This window comes from Labeo rohita, chromosome 16 (assembly GCF_022985175.1).
Source record: "Labeo rohita strain BAU-BD-2019 chromosome 16, IGBB_LRoh.1.0, whole genome shotgun sequence".
Classification (NCBI taxonomy): domain Eukaryota; kingdom Metazoa; phylum Chordata; class Actinopteri; order Cypriniformes; family Cyprinidae; genus Labeo; species Labeo rohita.
Window position 1 is genome coordinate 15,659,287 of NC_066884.1, and position 17,704 is coordinate 15,676,990.

The 17,704-nt window shown below is 36.1% G+C and overlaps 1 protein-coding gene across 4 annotated transcripts in view; it reads right to left on the bottom strand.

Annotated features, from left to right (window-relative positions):
* sema6e (sema domain, transmembrane domain (TM), and cytoplasmic domain, (semaphorin) 6E) overlaps window positions 1–17,704 on the bottom strand; it is a 176,841-nt gene that overhangs the window by 46,868 nt on the left and 112,269 nt on the right. For all 4 annotated transcript variants that reach the window (XM_051131416.1, XM_051131415.1, XM_051131413.1 and 1 more), the window contains 5 exons: window positions 14,026–14,222; window positions 5,340–5,454; window positions 4,800–4,857; window positions 2,706–2,762; window positions 1,924–2,025 (listed from right to left, as the gene is read on the bottom strand). In XM_051131416.1, coding sequence (XP_050987373.1) covers window positions 1,924–2,025; window positions 2,706–2,762; window positions 4,800–4,857; window positions 5,340–5,454; window positions 14,026–14,164 — 471 coding nt within the window. In that variant the 5' untranslated portion in view covers window positions 14,165–14,222. The remainder of the gene's footprint in view (window positions 1–1,923; window positions 2,026–2,705; window positions 2,763–4,799; window positions 4,858–5,339; window positions 5,455–14,025; window positions 14,223–17,704) is intronic.

Below are 17,704 nucleotides of genomic sequence, written 5' to 3' on the forward strand. Positions count from 1 at the left end.
ATTCACTGGAAAATCAGAATGTTACTAGTGAATTTGGGTTATCTAAACTAGGTTATCTAGTTTATACAAAACAAACAAAAACAAAGAAATATTTTAGAAATCTAAAATATCTCAGCTATAACCGATATGGCACCGATATATTGTGCCTCTCAAAAGAAAACCAACATTATGGATACTTTTGTTGCAAGAATTCTTGACTAACATAAACACACATTAGGGTAAACATGTTATAATAGTCTAAAATAGCAAATTTAACTTTCCAGAAGTCTCAAAACTATAATCTCTACTCAACCTCTCCTTGCACAGTTTTCCAGGAAAGATCTCCACAGATAATGTGTAACCTCTCGAGCTGAGAGTTGAGAGTGAAGGAATGCGTGAGGAGACGAGGCAGAGGAACTGAACGACATGATTTGCACGACGTGACATATCGTCCCTCTCCAGGGCTCTAACAAACCGGCCTTCTCCTCTGAGAGATGCAGAAAAACGAGACGGTGAGCGAGGGAAATGGAGACAGACAGAGAGAGAAGCAGAGAGGAGGAGGAAAGAGAGGGATATGGAGGGAAGATGCCTTCAGGGTAAGGTGCATAAATCAGGATCTCCAAAGAGCCTCAAACGGAAAAGTTGAGAGCAGAGCCTCATCCGTGAGTTTAGCTGACTCCCTGCTGGCCTCCTCCGGAGTTTAGTCAGATTTACATGCTCTCTGGCAAACAAACACAAGGGCACACACACACACCGCTCAGGAACTGTTCTGCTAATGCTGATGGAAAACCATCAATCATAGGACAGTCCTGATTCCACATCAAACTAGTGATATGTTGCGCATTTGTGCAGGCACTAAATAAAATCATTTTAAGGAGTAAAAAAATTCTTTAAGATTTCTAAAAATAATACAAAACAAAATATTTTATTTCACATTTTTTTTGAGTGAAACAGAACATTTAGTGGGAGAATATTCACTTCCGTCAAGTGGGATTGACTGGATTGGTTAAAATCTATGAAAACCTGTGATATTATTGGTTAATTTTAATAAAAAAATTCATATCATGGACATTTTTAAAAGAAACTAAAAGGGTAATTTTAATACCTTTTAAGCAGGATCATCATGGAAAAATTAGCGTATTATAATTAATTTAAAAACTATTAGCAAATAAGTAACAATTGATCACTGGCTACTATATAAACCAGAAATTTTATAAATTACTCATGTTCTCACATCAGACAGTTCTGATGGTAGTAGCAGCCAATTATAAAGTCACATAACATTTTTTCCTATGAATCTAAGAATTTATTCAGTAAATGCATCTCTTTCATAGTTAATGCATTCTGAATAAATAGTAGTCAATCAAGTGAAAAAAACAGCCAATCATATGAGCGATTTATTCAGTCACATGACATTTTGGACATGCATCTAGGAATTTATTCAATAAATGCATTTCTATTCTGGTTTATATGCATGTCTTTTCACTGAATAAAACTTTTATCCACCTTAATTTTTAATGTGCATTTTAATAATTGTATTTGCCTCTTGGTGCTTCTATCCAGCATTTTTTAAGCATTATCCCCAAATACACACAAACCCGATTAATGCCTGACTAACATGCGTTAACACTGCTCATTGCTATTACAGAAAAATGCTTAGTTTAGGTGGGAGAACACATAACTCCCTTGCAGCAAATTCAGGTTGTAAACAGGTATGACAGGATATGAATTCATTTTTGAGAAGGAGCAGGGTATATACATTTTTGAACAGGCCTAATATCCAAATTAATTTCGATGCTGACAAATTTAGGTAAACGTGTGCATGTAGACTGTCAGTTTTGATTCTTTAAAGGGAAGCTTCAGAAACCTGCGCATCTGTAGGAGGTATTAACTGTGTGTAAGGGGTGTGTGTGTAAGCGTGTGACAGAAATAGACTCGTCATACCTTGTAGTTGCGACATGTGGGGTTGAACGCATTGGTTCCACACGCAAAAAGAGTTTCATCGTTTCGTGGCACCAGCACTTTGATGTAGTTGTAACACTCATCCTGTGAAAGACAAGACACTGGCTTTTACTCACACTATATATAACTCCTGAATGACACACACACACACACACACACACACACACTGACTCATCTTGAAGCTTACAGCGAGCATCATTACTGACTCCCTTTTTCCTTCACTTCCACACACACAAATTACCATAATCCCTATGCTGAGCTCCAGGATCTGACTCGCTCCCTGCAACTCAGTATTCAACCAACAATGATATTATAAAGCCAGTTTGCATTCTGAAATCTACACGTATATGCAGACACCTGTGGCGAAACAGTCTCAGCCTAGATGTTTACTGACCATCTAATGCATACTGACCACAATACAGGAAAGCGTATTTTTGATCTGGCAAGTTCTAATCTGATTGGCTGCCTTGACACAAGAAATCAGACTGACTAATTATTATTATATAATTATTTTCTTCACATAAACTTGCTTTGAATCTGTACAGAACAACAAAACAAAGGCCGGTCACTTTAAATGTCAGTCATGTGGTCTCCCTCTGTCTACATTGGCTGGCCTTTCCCAGAATAAGCTGCAAACTTGACCAGACGCGCCATTTAGATGAAGGCCTGGCAATGCGAGACTAATAACCACTAAACGCAACAGTTGCTGACTTCTATCAACACAATTACAGGGAGAAAGTGAAATAAAAGGGCTGTGTACTCACGCTGTTTTTCCCCCTGACTGTGCATTTCTCCACATCCTTTGTCTTCCATGTCAGTTTCTGCCACACAAACAAACACACAATCATGGGCGTATCGCTATTCACAACAGCTGCAAAGGGAAAATCTCATTTACTTCAATAAGCATCACACATAATAAACATGAAAAGGAGGAAAGAGGGTTAGACAAGGAGGACTGAGCAACAAGAAGGAAGAGAGAGGTCCCTCAGGTTGTTAACAAGCTGTGTTCATGAGTGTGTGTGTGTGTATCTGGGTGCTTGCTGGTGTCATTAGGTCAGGCTGTATTGCAGAGATTTACTGGGCTGCCCCATGTCAGCCCACCCAACAGGAACAGCAGGCAATCAACACCCACACACACATACCATGACAAGCTAAAAACAACACTCTCACTAGCACAACTATTTGCTGCAGTGACATCTTACTCGCTACAGTTAAGATATTAATGTCAGAGAGACCCAAAAGACGAACAGCAGCAAGACTGAGTGATCTCTCCATAACCAGACTACAATTACATTTGACAAGACTGCTGTCATTAACAACACTGAGGTAGAACATTTCCTTTACAATTTAAAACAAACAAGTATATATACTTCAACAGATCTCAAGTTAACAGCAAAAATTGGTCTCTATATATTTATATATTTAGAATTTTCAGATTTTTGAACACATGTACCTCAAAATGATGAGAGCTATGATGTAGCTATGAGAGAGGGGGACACAGGAATATTCCCTGATCATAAATTTATGGGTTTAGTTAAAATCAGTCTCAGCCAATGGACTAAAACATTGTTTCGGGAGTTACATGAAAACCTTTTTTTAAACATAGTTTTAATATATATATCTATATATCTATATCTATATCTATATCTATATATATCTATATCTATATCTATATCTATCTATCTATCTATCTATGTATCTATATATATATATATATATATATATATATTTTTTTTTAATAATTTACAAAGAAAACATAAAATCACTTTTTAAAAACTTTTTAAAAGAATCAAATAGATACTTTAAAAAACAAAAATGAAAAAAAAACAAACAAACAAACAAACAAATTCTTTATCATATTCATAAGTTAAAATTTAGGGGTTAGGGTTCAGGACAGCCACCTCCCAATTGAAAATAACCAATAAATGATGATTTTATATATTTTTTTTATATATTAAGCTTGCTAATATTATTGTGGGTTTCAATAGATAATAGAAAAATCTTAATAAACCTCTAAGAATTGAACACTTAAATGCTTTTTTGGTTGTAAAACAGTAGTTTGCACCAGTAGTGTAGAATTGCCCATATTCAGCCATATGGCATGGCTACTGTGTGATATTGGTCATATTTTATATACATATATATATATATATATATATATATATGCACATACATACTTCATTTTTATTGTTTTTATTTATAATAATCAGTTTTGCTGTATAACTGTTTTATACAGAAGGTCAAGAGCTCTGAGGCCAAAATATACAAATATTTTACCATATTTTAATGGGATGATAAAGACATTTCATTACATTTCAATCTTGTTAGTTTAAATACCAACTTACATTATGTTAAAACTATATTAATCATTGTTATAATCATTGTATTTAATTTGTTATATGAACTTGCACTGAAAAAATAACAGCACAGCACAGGTTTTTTTTATGAATCACTCATAACTTAGGCTCACATGCATTGAGCTAAGCACAATCAGCCATTAACTTACTGAAATCTTAGTGAATGTACAATAGATAAGCCTATTTCATTCCAAGTGTCAAACTGAGTGGAAAATGATTCTTTAAAACTAAATTATGGCTGTTTTTTTTTTAGAGACCTTGACTAACATTTCAAGTGGACCTCAGGGAAAAATAGACAGTGCTATAAAAGAGTGGAATATGTGTCCTTTAAAGCCACCATAAAGAGAATTGCTCATTTAAAAAATGGGATTTCTGAATGGCCCTTCCCCAAAGACGAATAAAAGTGAATATTCCAGCATCACGCACTCGCGGCACTGATCTGAGAGAAAGAAAAATATTAGAGATGAAGGAAACAGGAAGTTGAGAAAAAGGTGAGCTTACCTGTTGGGGGACGATCCGCTCTGCTGAAGCGCTGAGGTTAATGGCAAAAACGTGATCTCTACAGAGACAAAAAGAGAGAGAGAGAGAGAGAGACAGGAATGCCAATATTCTCATCAAGTATTTGAGCAAGTGAGATTCTTTTTGCCAGTTCTTTCAATAAATAACAATACAGTGCCAATAACACCTTGAGCTGAAATGAAAGGGGCAGAGGACAGCTACAACGAGAGCGAGAGAGCATGAGTGCTCCACAGACAGACAGAAAGGAAATAGAAGGGGTGAGAGAGGTGTCAGAGAGCGAGCCAACATCCATCTGTCTGCAATCCAGCTCTGAATGAGACTGATTGGCCCAATCACACGACCCTTATCATTAGTGTGTGGGTCTTATCGCTGCGGGCGTCTGGAGAAACAGCACTAGCGTGTACCGATCGGGAGGTCTGGAATTCCCAGTCGATGTCGCATCTTGAATCCTTTGAAATGTGTGTGGCTGTGGTGTTGTGTGCAGTGTGAGCGTGAGCGAGTGATTGAACTGACATGACATACCTCGCAGCAATGTAGACCATGTGGTTAATCCGCAGCATCCTCTGAAAATCCAGCCCCAGTCTGGCGGTGTCGTTATCTGACATGTTCCCCTGGAAACTGGGGTACAGGTAGGTGCCTTCATGAAGGAAGAGAGAAAAGACTGGGTTAAAAACAGCTAGAAAATTCTCAGTGGTGTCAGTGATGCACCTGAAGGATTATTCTTATTTTAATATAAACTTTACATATACATATACATATATTTTTTTTCAAATTAATTGTAATTTGTTAACAATATTTGAAATGTCTTATGGAAATTCAGAAGAAACAATTTGTACATAACCTTTCTATATTTTTAATTTTTTGAGAAACAATGAGTGGTCAAAACACAAAAAAAAACCAAAATAATATTTATATATATATATACATAGTAGCACTGGGCAATGATTAACCGCGATTAATCACATCCAAAATAAAAGTTTTTGGTTATATAATATATATATGTGTGTACTGTGTATATTTATTATGTATAAAGACACACACATACAGTATCTATTTCAAAAATGTTTAAATGGATATATTTATATTCATATTATTTATATTATATATAAATATATTTAATATATAAACCTTTTTTTTTTAAATATACACATGCATGTATTTGTGTGTTTGTGTTGTGTGTGTGTGTGTGTATATATATATATATATATATATATATATATATATATATATATATACACACACACACACACACACACACACATATACATATATTTTGTACAAAAAAAAACAACATCTTATTTTTGGATGTGATTAAGCTTGATTAATGATTGCCCAGCACAAAAAAATAAAAATAAAAAATAAAATAAAATGAAATGAAATAAATAAATAAATAAATAAATAAATATACAAATAGTAAAGTTGAATTTTCATCAGCCATCACAAGTGTTGATTTGGTACTCAAGAAACCGCTATATTATTAAAAATATCTGCTGCTTAATTTTTTTTGAAATTTGAAATTTTGAAAATGAAAACTTTTAGATATGCATTTCATTACATAATGTTGTAAGACATTTTCCTTTAAATAATAGTAATATACAAATATACTTTCACTAAAAATTAAGACTAATAATTGAAAAAAAACTTTTTCTATTTTTACATCTTACTCCAAATAGTATCTTAGTAATAGTATCAAAATATTGATTTGAATTGTAAGACATTTTCCTTTAAATCATCACATCTTGTGTGATGATTTTGCTTATTTTAAGTAAATTTAAATATTTTTATTAAAAAACAGAGCAGAAATTCTGATTAACAATATGCAGCGGGGAGGTTTCATCCAATTCCCGTCTCCTGTCTGGGGATCTTGATCAATTAAAAAATGAATAAATAAATAAATAAAAATAAAATCCAGCTTTCACACACCAAAAAACCGTTTCATGTTTATAATGATTCATATTACAGATCTCATTTCGCTGCAAGCAATGTTGATGTTTAAGTGTTTACACTCCCAAACATCATCTGCTAATTAATCTCATTTACACTTTAAAAGATTAATTTCTAGCACAATGTCAAAGATGAGTCACGAGTCACTTTGGTGTGCTCTTCTTTCAGAGGCCGAGTGGGTCACACAACATTTTCAGACCCACAGAGACGTCTACAATGACCTGTGGGGACCTTTAATTTGCAGGTCTGTTTAGAAACTGTGCACTGCTCAAAAGTAGCAGCCACAGGGTGACAAACATGACCTTGGGGTGAGAAGAAAATCTGGATGTTTTAATGATTCCTGTTACTGCAGTTATGCAGCGATTATGAAGCCGTGTATTGTTAGAGTTTTGGGCAGACCACAGGTGGCCGCAGTAGGAGCCGGCGCTTGCTCTGATGTTCAGGAACTACAGTAAACAAACATGTAAGGGTTAAATTGGAGCTGAAACTTCACTCCCTTCTCAAAGACACTGACTGGGTAAACACCATCATCTGATCTCGGCAGGATCATCACTCAATACAGATCACCCAGAGTGTCTGCATCTCAACACAGAGCCAGAGCCAATGAACCAATGATATGAGAAAGAAAATTCAATCCACACGACTCTCACAAGTCTGAAAATCACTGCATGAACTCACTGCATGAGAATGAATATTCTAGAATTCTCAGCTTCTTCAAAATAATTCAAGATTATTCTACCAAACAGCAGTTATACATTTTCAAGGCAGGAATATGCTTTTTAAAATATGTGCTTAGATTTTTAAAACACTAAGAATCATACTCTCGCCGTCTTTTGGTTATAAAAAAAAAAACCCTGAGGATCACACACTACCAAAATTTCAAGTTGTTCTAAACTCATGCACAAACATGCACCTAAGAGAAGCTTGACAAATAAAAATGTGTTCTAAAATCACCTCAAAATATCACATTTGATATATCTTACACAACGTGATTTTCTGTGAAATCTGCCAGTTCCAACTGCCCCAAATCTGCTGACTGGCAACTAGCATCAACTCTGCCAGACTGCAAACTGGGGCAAACATCTGGAAACTGTAGTGTATTCCAGCATTAGTTCTAACTCATATTTTCATTCTGTAAAGTCTCAAATAGTGAACAAATGAATGAACCAAAGTTTCTACTCTTATGACACTAGAAATGCACCTAAAAATTAATAAATTTTTTTTTTTTTCCGTGACATGGCTGAAAACAAATGTATATAAATTATTTTTATTAAGATTCATTTACAATAAATTGTAATATTAAAATGCATATTATACTAATTTTTCCAAATTAATATAAATTAGGGATGCACAATATTGGATATTTTTCAACAGCCGTTGCAGATTCCTTTTGTTTGGAAACAACACCAAGTCTCTCCTATGCAGAAATTACAAGCAAATAATTTTTTAATTTTGGTTAGTTTTTAACAAGAACTTGTATGTTAAAATTAAATAAACAATAATGAAGTGTTTTTATAATGACAGTACATTGAAGCTTTGAAAATAACTATTAATAAAGTATATATCAATTACTGCATTGTTTTTCTCAGAAAAATGCAGTGGTAACACTAACATTTATAACATTTGTAGACGGTCTAAAGCAAAAGGGTTGTAAAAATACTGAAAATCTTTTAGAGCTCATAATTTGTTAAAACAAAATTAAACATTACACATTAATAAAGTGTCATGTTTGAGATTTTTTTTATTCATGAAAGCTATAGCTTCTGACTTTCAAAACATACTCATTATTTTATGATAAATGTTATTTGTTTATTTTACTTTCATTGTATTAGAAGTAGGCCAACAGAACTCCCTACGGAATTAAAACACCGCTAATCGCTAGCAAACCCTAAGCACATGTAAGCTATTCCTATTATCGGCAAGACCTATCGGCATAATTTTTCATATCGGCTAATGCAATAATTACATTTAAAGCCATTATCATCTGATTCCATTATCGGTCTGATAATATTGTGCATCCCTAATTTAATACTGAATACATGAATTTATGTTATTTAAAAAAAAATCCACATTATTTTATATAATAATCTGGACATTTGGGGGGGGGGGGGGGCATTATTTCAGTTATGCACTTGTTGAGCTAATGGCACTACTGTTGCTATTTTACCGCAACACAACAACTTTCAGTCGAAGGGTAACAAGAGAATAGAAGTATTTACTTAGACTCTTTGTAGGGAAAATCAATGGTATGGCATTTGGTTTAAAGGGGTCATCGGATGCCCATTTTCCACAAGTTGATATGATTCTTTAGGGTCTATAATATACATATATCTCAATGGTAGCGTAAAACAACACCCTTTTTACCTTGTCAAACTGAGCTCTGCAAAAATCATCCTATTCTGAGGGATTGTTATTTTAATGCAAATGAGCTCTGCTCGCCCCGTCCCTCTCTACTCTCTGTGGAGTGACGAGCCTGTTTACTTTAGTCGCATTTAGCCGCGTTTAGCAACTAAACTTGCTAACTAGCACGTTATTAGGAAAGGCGATCGCAAAGATTCATAAAAAAACCCTTATACTCACTTCTGCTGTAAGTGAAGCTGGATCACGAATGACTTGCGTGAACATAGATGGATATATGTAGATCGGGAGGCGCATTCCCTTCACAAACAAACGTAATCCACTGCATCTTCAGTGGCTCAGATGGCGGGAGTAAATGACGACCACTATGTTCATTATTACATCCAGCAACACAACACCTTAATCACTCAATCGGAGATAGCTCCGGCATTGAAACAATGGAGGTCGGACTATGACAGCTGATCTGAGGTAAGACGCTCATGTTAATCAACTAAAAGGGGATATTATTTTTACAGATTAATTAAAAACCACTGCATGGATTTTTATCATTATAGGGTCGATTTGTACATACACTGCCAACACACATTAATGTTCAAACATGAAAAAGTGAACTTTGCATCTGATGACCCCTTTAAGGCTACGCTTATATCCATGGCGACTTGTAAGCTCTTTCAGCAGCTGTGGTCATTGTATCACATAGTCAAAAATATGTATAAAAGGATGTGTGTGTTTTTTTTTTAAATAACGTAAATCTTTCATGGATTTTCTACTATATATTTTGTAAAAAAAAATTTGTGTGGTTGCATTCACAGGTTTAACAAACTCAACTAAAGAACATGGAAACTGACAGTGTAAACAACGAAGACACTATGTTAAAGCTTATTAAGATGCTGCTTTTTTTCCCCCGTTTGTAATGTGTGGGCTGCACCAAGACCGCAGGGCTGATGGGACCGTCTCTGGTTGAGAAAGACAACACTTATACCAAAATATGCAAATACTATACACCAACTGCATTAACAACTAGTTTTTCAGCCCACTTCTGTACTTTCAAAATCACATTAAACAATTAAAGGAACTTCTTAAAATTAAAAAAATTGACAGTCATGATCAAATAATACATCAAATGTGTCTCATGTGTACAGAAGCAAACTGAACAACTAGTTGTTAATGCAGTGACGCCACTTGCTGACAGCTCCTCTGGGCTGCTGGGTTAGAAAAATCACTAAAATTGAGGTACCTGTCTTGAGTCATTTGCATATTTTGATATGGTCTCTGTGCACTGTAGCTGCTCCCACCATCCCTGTGCAGCGGAACAAACCCATATATTACAGTCCAGACCGAACAAAGCATAACTTTAACAAGCATAAACAAATCACTGCTTGTTACAGTTAGTTGCAAGTTGCAGTTGTCACTCCCCTAAAAGTATTTTGTGACCAGAACAGGAGTTTTCACTCAGAAGAGGAGTGACAACCGTATTTAGCTACAGTGTGAACGTGTCCAAGGCCATCTAATGGGTTTTAAAGGTTACAGTGTGTAAAAGTTGTAGAACAGAGCAAAGTCTCAGGATGTAAAACCACACATACACATAAAGCAAGCACATAAACACACACACACCGGTGGAAATGGTTGATAAATGGGTCTCATTACTCGTGTGATGTTCTTTTTGGAGAGCTCTATTAGCCCAGCTATCTGTACACCAGTGGCTCTGAGGCTCAGTATCTGTTTTTGAGTCCGGCTCTCTCAAATGCGGTCCACTCGTTTTAGCAGAACAAAGGACGCTGCAGAGCTCTCGTCTCTCCTCAGACATGACCCCCCGAACCACCCCTGTCCATCATGATACATCCATTCTGAATTTTGCTTTTGAAAGTTAAAATGATAGGAAATTAAAGTGAAAATGGGACCACAAGCTAGATTCCAACTTAAAAGAATAGTTCATCCAAAAATGAAAATTCTGTCTCCCTCATATCATTCCAAAGCTGTAAGACCTTCGTTCATCTTCAGAACACAAATTAAGATAATTTTGAGGAAATCCGAGAGCTCTCTGACCCTGCATAGACAGCAATGCCACTGACATGTTCAAGGCACAGAAAAGTAGTAAGGACATCAATAAAATAGTCCATGTGACATCAGCATGTCAACTTTAAAATTATGAAGCTATGAGAATACTTTTTGTTCACAGCAAAAACAAACATAATGACTTTATTCAACTATTTATTCTCTTCCGTGTCAGTCTTCGACATGTTCGCCACGACACGTGTGTGGTGCTGCTTGCACAGCACCACATCTTGTTGCACAAAAAGTATTCTCGTAGCTTCATAACATTACAGTTGAACCACTGATGTCACATGGACCATTTTAACGATGTCCTTACTACCTTTCTCTGTCTTGAATGTGTCAGTTGCACTGCTGTCTATGCAGGGTCAGAAAGCTCCTGGATTCCCTCAAAAATATCTTAATTTACGTTCTGAAGATGAATGAAGGTCTTACAGCTTTGGAACGACATGAGGGTGAGTAATCATTGACAATTTTTTTTTTTTTTTTTTTTTTTTTTTTTTTGAGTAAACTATTCCTTTAAAGCACCCACATGACATAGTTAATTCAATACTGAAACTTGTCATTTCTGGGTGCTGAACGTGTCAGTTGCGTTGCTGTCTATGCAGGGTCAGAAAGATCTCAGATTGCATCAAAAATATCTTAATTTGTGTTCTGAAGATGAACGAAGGTCTTACAGGTTTGGAACGACATGAGGGTGAGTAATTAATGACAGAATTTTCATTTTTGAGTGAACTATACCTTCAAAAGCATAGTTTATCCAAAACTGAAACTTATCAATATTTACTCACTCATGTTCTCCCAAACCTGTACGACTTTCTGTGGAACACAAAAGAAGATATTTTGAAGAATGCTGGTAACCAAACAGTTTCAGCTTCCATTGGTTTCCACTGGATGGTTAAAAACATAAAAAGGGTAGCCGAAATTATTTGGTTACCAAAATTTCTACAAAATATCTTCTTTGTGTTCCACAAAAGAAAACAAAGTCATGCAGGTCTTTATATCCATCTATCTTTCTATCCATCTGTCCATCCATCCATTTTCAAAACTTTCAATCAAGGTTTTTTCAATCCAGCATTCAAAGTTTGTATTGACATTGGTTTTCTAACTAATTTGGTCACACTTTATTTTTGCTATTAATAAACCATTAACTATGACTTAATGAACTCCTAATTAGCTGCTTATGAATAGTTAGTAAGGTAGTTGTTAAGTTTAGGTATTTGGTAGAATTGTAGTGGTGATGCAGAATGTGTGCTTTATAAGTACTAATAACCAGTGAATATGTTAATAGAGGGTATGCATTGATGTCACTTTCCCACTGGAACGCACACCCTCAGCCGGACTGAGTGGCAAAAGAGTCTGCTGGGTGAATGGATTTAATAGGGAAGCTGCAAAAATGCGAGTAGAACAAACGATAATCAGTTTAAACTAAAGGTTGCTGGACTCAATATAATGTTCCTAACAACCTGCCAAATATTCAGTGGTCCATGGATATTGATATGCAGCCAGCAATCGTGTTTTCTAACATTTATGTGTGTCTGATTTTGACGCTGGGGAAATACAAAATAGGCTGGTCTAAATCTGCATGATCACTCATATCAATGTTATTTATATAGTCTATCATTCAGCCCAAACACTTTGTCAGTGTTTATTTAAAACACAAATTTGCCCATTGGCCTCTGAACATCAGTGCCTCCTAAATCATCCCCATATTCTGATTCTGATTGGCTTCATCATCGGTTTTCTCTCCACCAATAAGCTGGTGTGTGGTGGGCGTTCTGGCAATATGGCTGCCTTCGCATCAGCCAAGTGGATGCTGCGCACTGGTGGTGGTTGAGGAGATTCCCCCTTCTATGTAAAGCGCTTTGAGCGCCCAGAAAAGCGCTATATAAATGTAAGGAATTATTATTGTTATTTAAAAACATCCAGTTATGCGGAATTAAAGATGGTAAATATTTAATTTATGAGTTCTTGTTAAATCTCTTTGTACAGTCAAACAAAAAGCTATTTCTCATTTTAGATGTGCATTCTGTCGCAGCATTTACATTAATAAGCAATGCTGCCATTCAGTCTTTCTGCCACTCAGTGGGCGGAGCCGCAGCCACTCCAGCTGACGGTGACATCACGTGCATACCCCCTATAATAGGCATAATAATAAGCAACTAGTTAATAGTGAGAATTGGTCCCTATACTAAAGTGTTACCACTAATTCAATGTGAAATAATGATTTTTGGCTTTTCTAAAAGATTCTGAACAACATAGTGCTGGGTTGTATGGATTGTATAAAAACGAGCTGTCCACAAAATATCAGCATAAAACAGTAAACACTTCCATCACACTTCATTTGTAATTGAGTCGGCCTCTCTACACCATGCTGTTTTCTACACAGCCAAGACTGAGGAGTTTTTATTTGCCAATTAGTAACAACTTCACAGCAGCTCTGAGTGAAGCTGCTCTATCAGACCCTGTGGGTTTGGAAGCTGGGGAGTAGCGTGGGGTGGAAAACTGGGATGGGGTAGATTAGGACTGGGAATGGGAAGGTGGAGTGAGGATGGACTTGGCAGCCATGGCTGCTGATATACGTATTTGGCGTGTGAACCGCTTTACGCCTGCCAAGACCTGATTGCTTGGCAGGCGGTTTACTTTTAAACTCTGGGTACGGTTTAATGCGCCTATTGCAATATATCTTGTGAGATAAAGCATTCATAATTTCAACTGCCATGATTGAATTATAAAGATGTGAAAACAAACTGAGGTTTCCACACTCTTTGTATGCTTGAAGTTAAAAAGAAATTGGTGAAATAGGGTCACTTTCATCCCAGGAGCTGGTGGTGTTTTGTAGTTTTACACTTACGTTCACTACCGACGGTGCTGATAGGTTCCAGGTCCTGAGGAAAGGGCGCCGCACCATGGCACAGGTGTTTTAGGCAGGTGAGGGTGAGCGCGAGGGTCAAGGCCAAGAGGGGCCGCGACCCCAAAATCACCAACCTCATTTCAGCTAGAGCATAGAAGTCAGCCACACAGCATGACCCAGAGTAGACTGAACACCACCTGAAAAGACAAAAGAAAGAGAGATGATGACAATGGGTGTTTTAGAAATGGTCACTGTGAACCTCACCAAAAAGATTTTTGTGCTTCTGCCTGACTCAACAACTTTTACGTGTGACTGAATGATTGTTAAATTCACTGCCATGTTGTTCCAAATCTGTATGACTGTGAAAGGCAAAAGGAGAAATTTTAGAAATTGCGCTAGCCGCTCTTTTACATCCAATTACAGTGACTGGAGCCAAGGCTTTTAAGCTTAAAATGGTTTATAAAACCTCAGAAGACTTGTAATTGCAGCACAAGAGTCATATACTGTACCACTTTTTGGATACTGTTATGGTTATTTTGTGTCATTTTTAAAGCTTGAAAGCAATGTGGACTAACTGCACTGGAAAACAGAAAATAGTGCAATTGTTCTTTCTGGAAGAAAATACATCATATGGGTTGTCAACAAAGTGACCAAATAATAAAAGAATTTTCACTTTTAACTATCCCTTTAATGCAATTTAAAGGGATAGTTCATCCAAAAATGAAAATTCTGTCAGTAATTACTGACAGGCCCCAGTCTGTCAGTAATTACTTATCGTCACATCCTTTCAAACCTGTAAGACATTCGTTCATCCTCGGAACACAAATTAAGATATTTTTGATGAAATCTGATGAGCCTTTTGACCCTGCATAGACAGCAATGGTTGAACCACTGATGTCACACGGAATATTTCATCGACTATTTTACTACCTTTCTAGGCCCTGAATGTGTCAGCTCTCGGATTTCATCAAAAATATCTTAATTTAAGTTCTGAAGATAAGCAAAGGTCTTACGGGTTTGGAACGACATGTGGGTGAGTAACTAATGACAAAATTTTTATTTTTGGATGAACTATCCCTTTATTTTTCAAGCATGTCAGACAGTCAGACAGTGGCGGCGTTGCTCTTATTAACACGCTTAACATAATAATGAAGAAACCAAGATCTGGAAAGAAAAAAAGATGGACTGAGTGAGCGAGAACACAATAGGTTATATTATAAGGGCCCCAGCCTGGGGGACACCTGGCTCATTGACTCAAACTGTACAGTCTTTCACAGGTGACTTAACTCAATTAACCGCAAAGGCTGCTGGGATGCCGTCTCAGTCTGTCAGCTTTTACACGAGGCCAATAGGGATAGATCAAAAACTTATTTTCAGGGCAATGGAAAAAATGAAAGTCTCCTGCCAAAGAGTCCTACTGAAATAGGCTGAATTATTAATGACCGCTTTGAGTGTTTGTATTAGACTCATAATGGACTGAGATACTGATGTTAATGAGTTTGGCATCAGGTTATTCTAGATGACACAATGGCCAAAAAAAGAATGGACTGTCCTCTAGTACAGTGATTCTCAACTAGCTTTGCTTTAGGATGCAGATCTTACATCAGAAATCAAGTGGCGACTCATCAACAATGTAAACAAAAATGTACTTAAAGAGATAGTTCACCCAAAAATGGAATTTCTGTCAATAATTACTCACCCTAATGTCGTTCCAAACCCATAAAATCTTTCTTCATCTTTGGATCACAATTTAAGATATTTTTAGGATATTTTTCTATTTTTCTCTCTATAATCTGAGAGCTTTCTGACCCTGCATAGACAAAAATGAAAATTCTGTCATACTTACCCTCATATTATTCCAAATCCATTTTACATGGACTATTTTAAAGATGTCCTTACTACCTTTCTAGGTCTTGAATGTGTCAGTTACATTGCTGTCAATGGAGTGTCAAAAGGCTCTCAGATTCCATCAAAAATCTTAATTTGTGTTCCAAAGATGAACGAAGGTCTTACAGGTTTGGAAGGACGTGACAGTAAGTAATTACTGACAGAATTTTCATTATAATATAAACTATATTATAATGACCCTGCATAGACAGCAACGCAACTACCATGTTCAAACCTCGGAAAGATAGTTAATGACATTGTTAAAATAGTCCATGTGACATCATTGGTTCAACCTTAATTTCATGAAGATACAAGAATACTTCTTGCGCACAAAGAAAACATAAATAAAAACTTTGTTCAACAATTTCATTTCTTCTGTGTCAGTCTTCGGCATTAGTGTCAGTCTTCTGTGTATTATTTCTGTTTTCTTTGCCCACAAAAAATTATTCTTGTAGCTTCATAAAATTAAGATTGAACCACCAATGTCACATGGACTATTTTAACATGTCCTTACTACTTTTCTGGGTTTTGAATGTGGTAGTTGTGTTGTCGTCTATGCAGGGTCAGAAAGCTCTTGGAATGACATGAGGGTGAGTAATTAATAACAGAACTATCCCTTAAAAAACGAATAACGAAATGCATTATTATAACCACAAACCCCATTTAGTCTAAAAACATGCAAAACTATTAACATCACTGTCTAAAAAAGTAAAATTCACAATATGGATTTCTTTTTTTCCCCCAAAACAGCACAAAAACACATTTATCTTTGCCAAATCAATATTTACATAATCATATTATAACAGTCATAATACATAGTCATAGGTCGTATTTCAGGTTGTGACCCATCAGTTTAAAAACGCTGCTTTAGCAAATATATGAGTTTGTGTATTGCAGTTGACATTGTGTCCTTTAAATTTTAATTTCCAGCCTATATTTTGGATCAGCAACTCAAAAAACAGTGCTTTAGCACTTGAAGCCCGATTAGTATTAATCACCCCAAGTGCCCTCACAAAGATACCTGTGTCAGGGCTATATAATGGGACATTATGTCTGATGGATTAGCTATACTTAGAGAACTGAGTACAGGGACAGGGAGGTGCTCTTCTAATGGAGCATATACACACACACTTAGCAAAACACACGCTCTTCTAGAACTAATACAGCACAAAATGTGCGACATCATCTTCCCAGACTGAAGCTGAAAGGCTCATGAGGTCATTTTTATATGGACACAAACAAACAAGGATCACGACAGATAAGCACAAATTAGACCATCCGGATGTCTTATGACTGCAGAACCAGAACCAAAGCCGTGTGGCTTTTCAAGGAATTGACGGTCATGTGAAAACTGATGAATACAGCGCAGAAAAACAGCCAAGAATAACATTTTCACAATAATTGATTGTAAGAAAAGAGTAGGGTTTAAGAAGACAAATAGATTGGCATACGTCAAGGACTTGACATTTTGATGAAAAAAAAGAAAAAGAAAGAAAAGACGCAATGGATGAATAGTTAATAAGATCAATAACGTGAATTAAGAAAATGGATTTTCATTTCATGCCGACTTTAAGGTTAGAGTTGAGAACAAATGCGAAAAAGAAGAACTTCAAAGATATTTAAAAGCCTCAAAGGAATTAGGTCAAATTAATCCTTAACAAACTCCTGTCCTAATAATTTTCAATATAAAGATGTCCCTTTCGCTCAAGGCGAAGCACTCTTTAGAGACCCAAAAGTTTGAGACCTCAGCGACGTCGCGCAGATAAGACCAGACAGCCCATTCCTCCAAGCT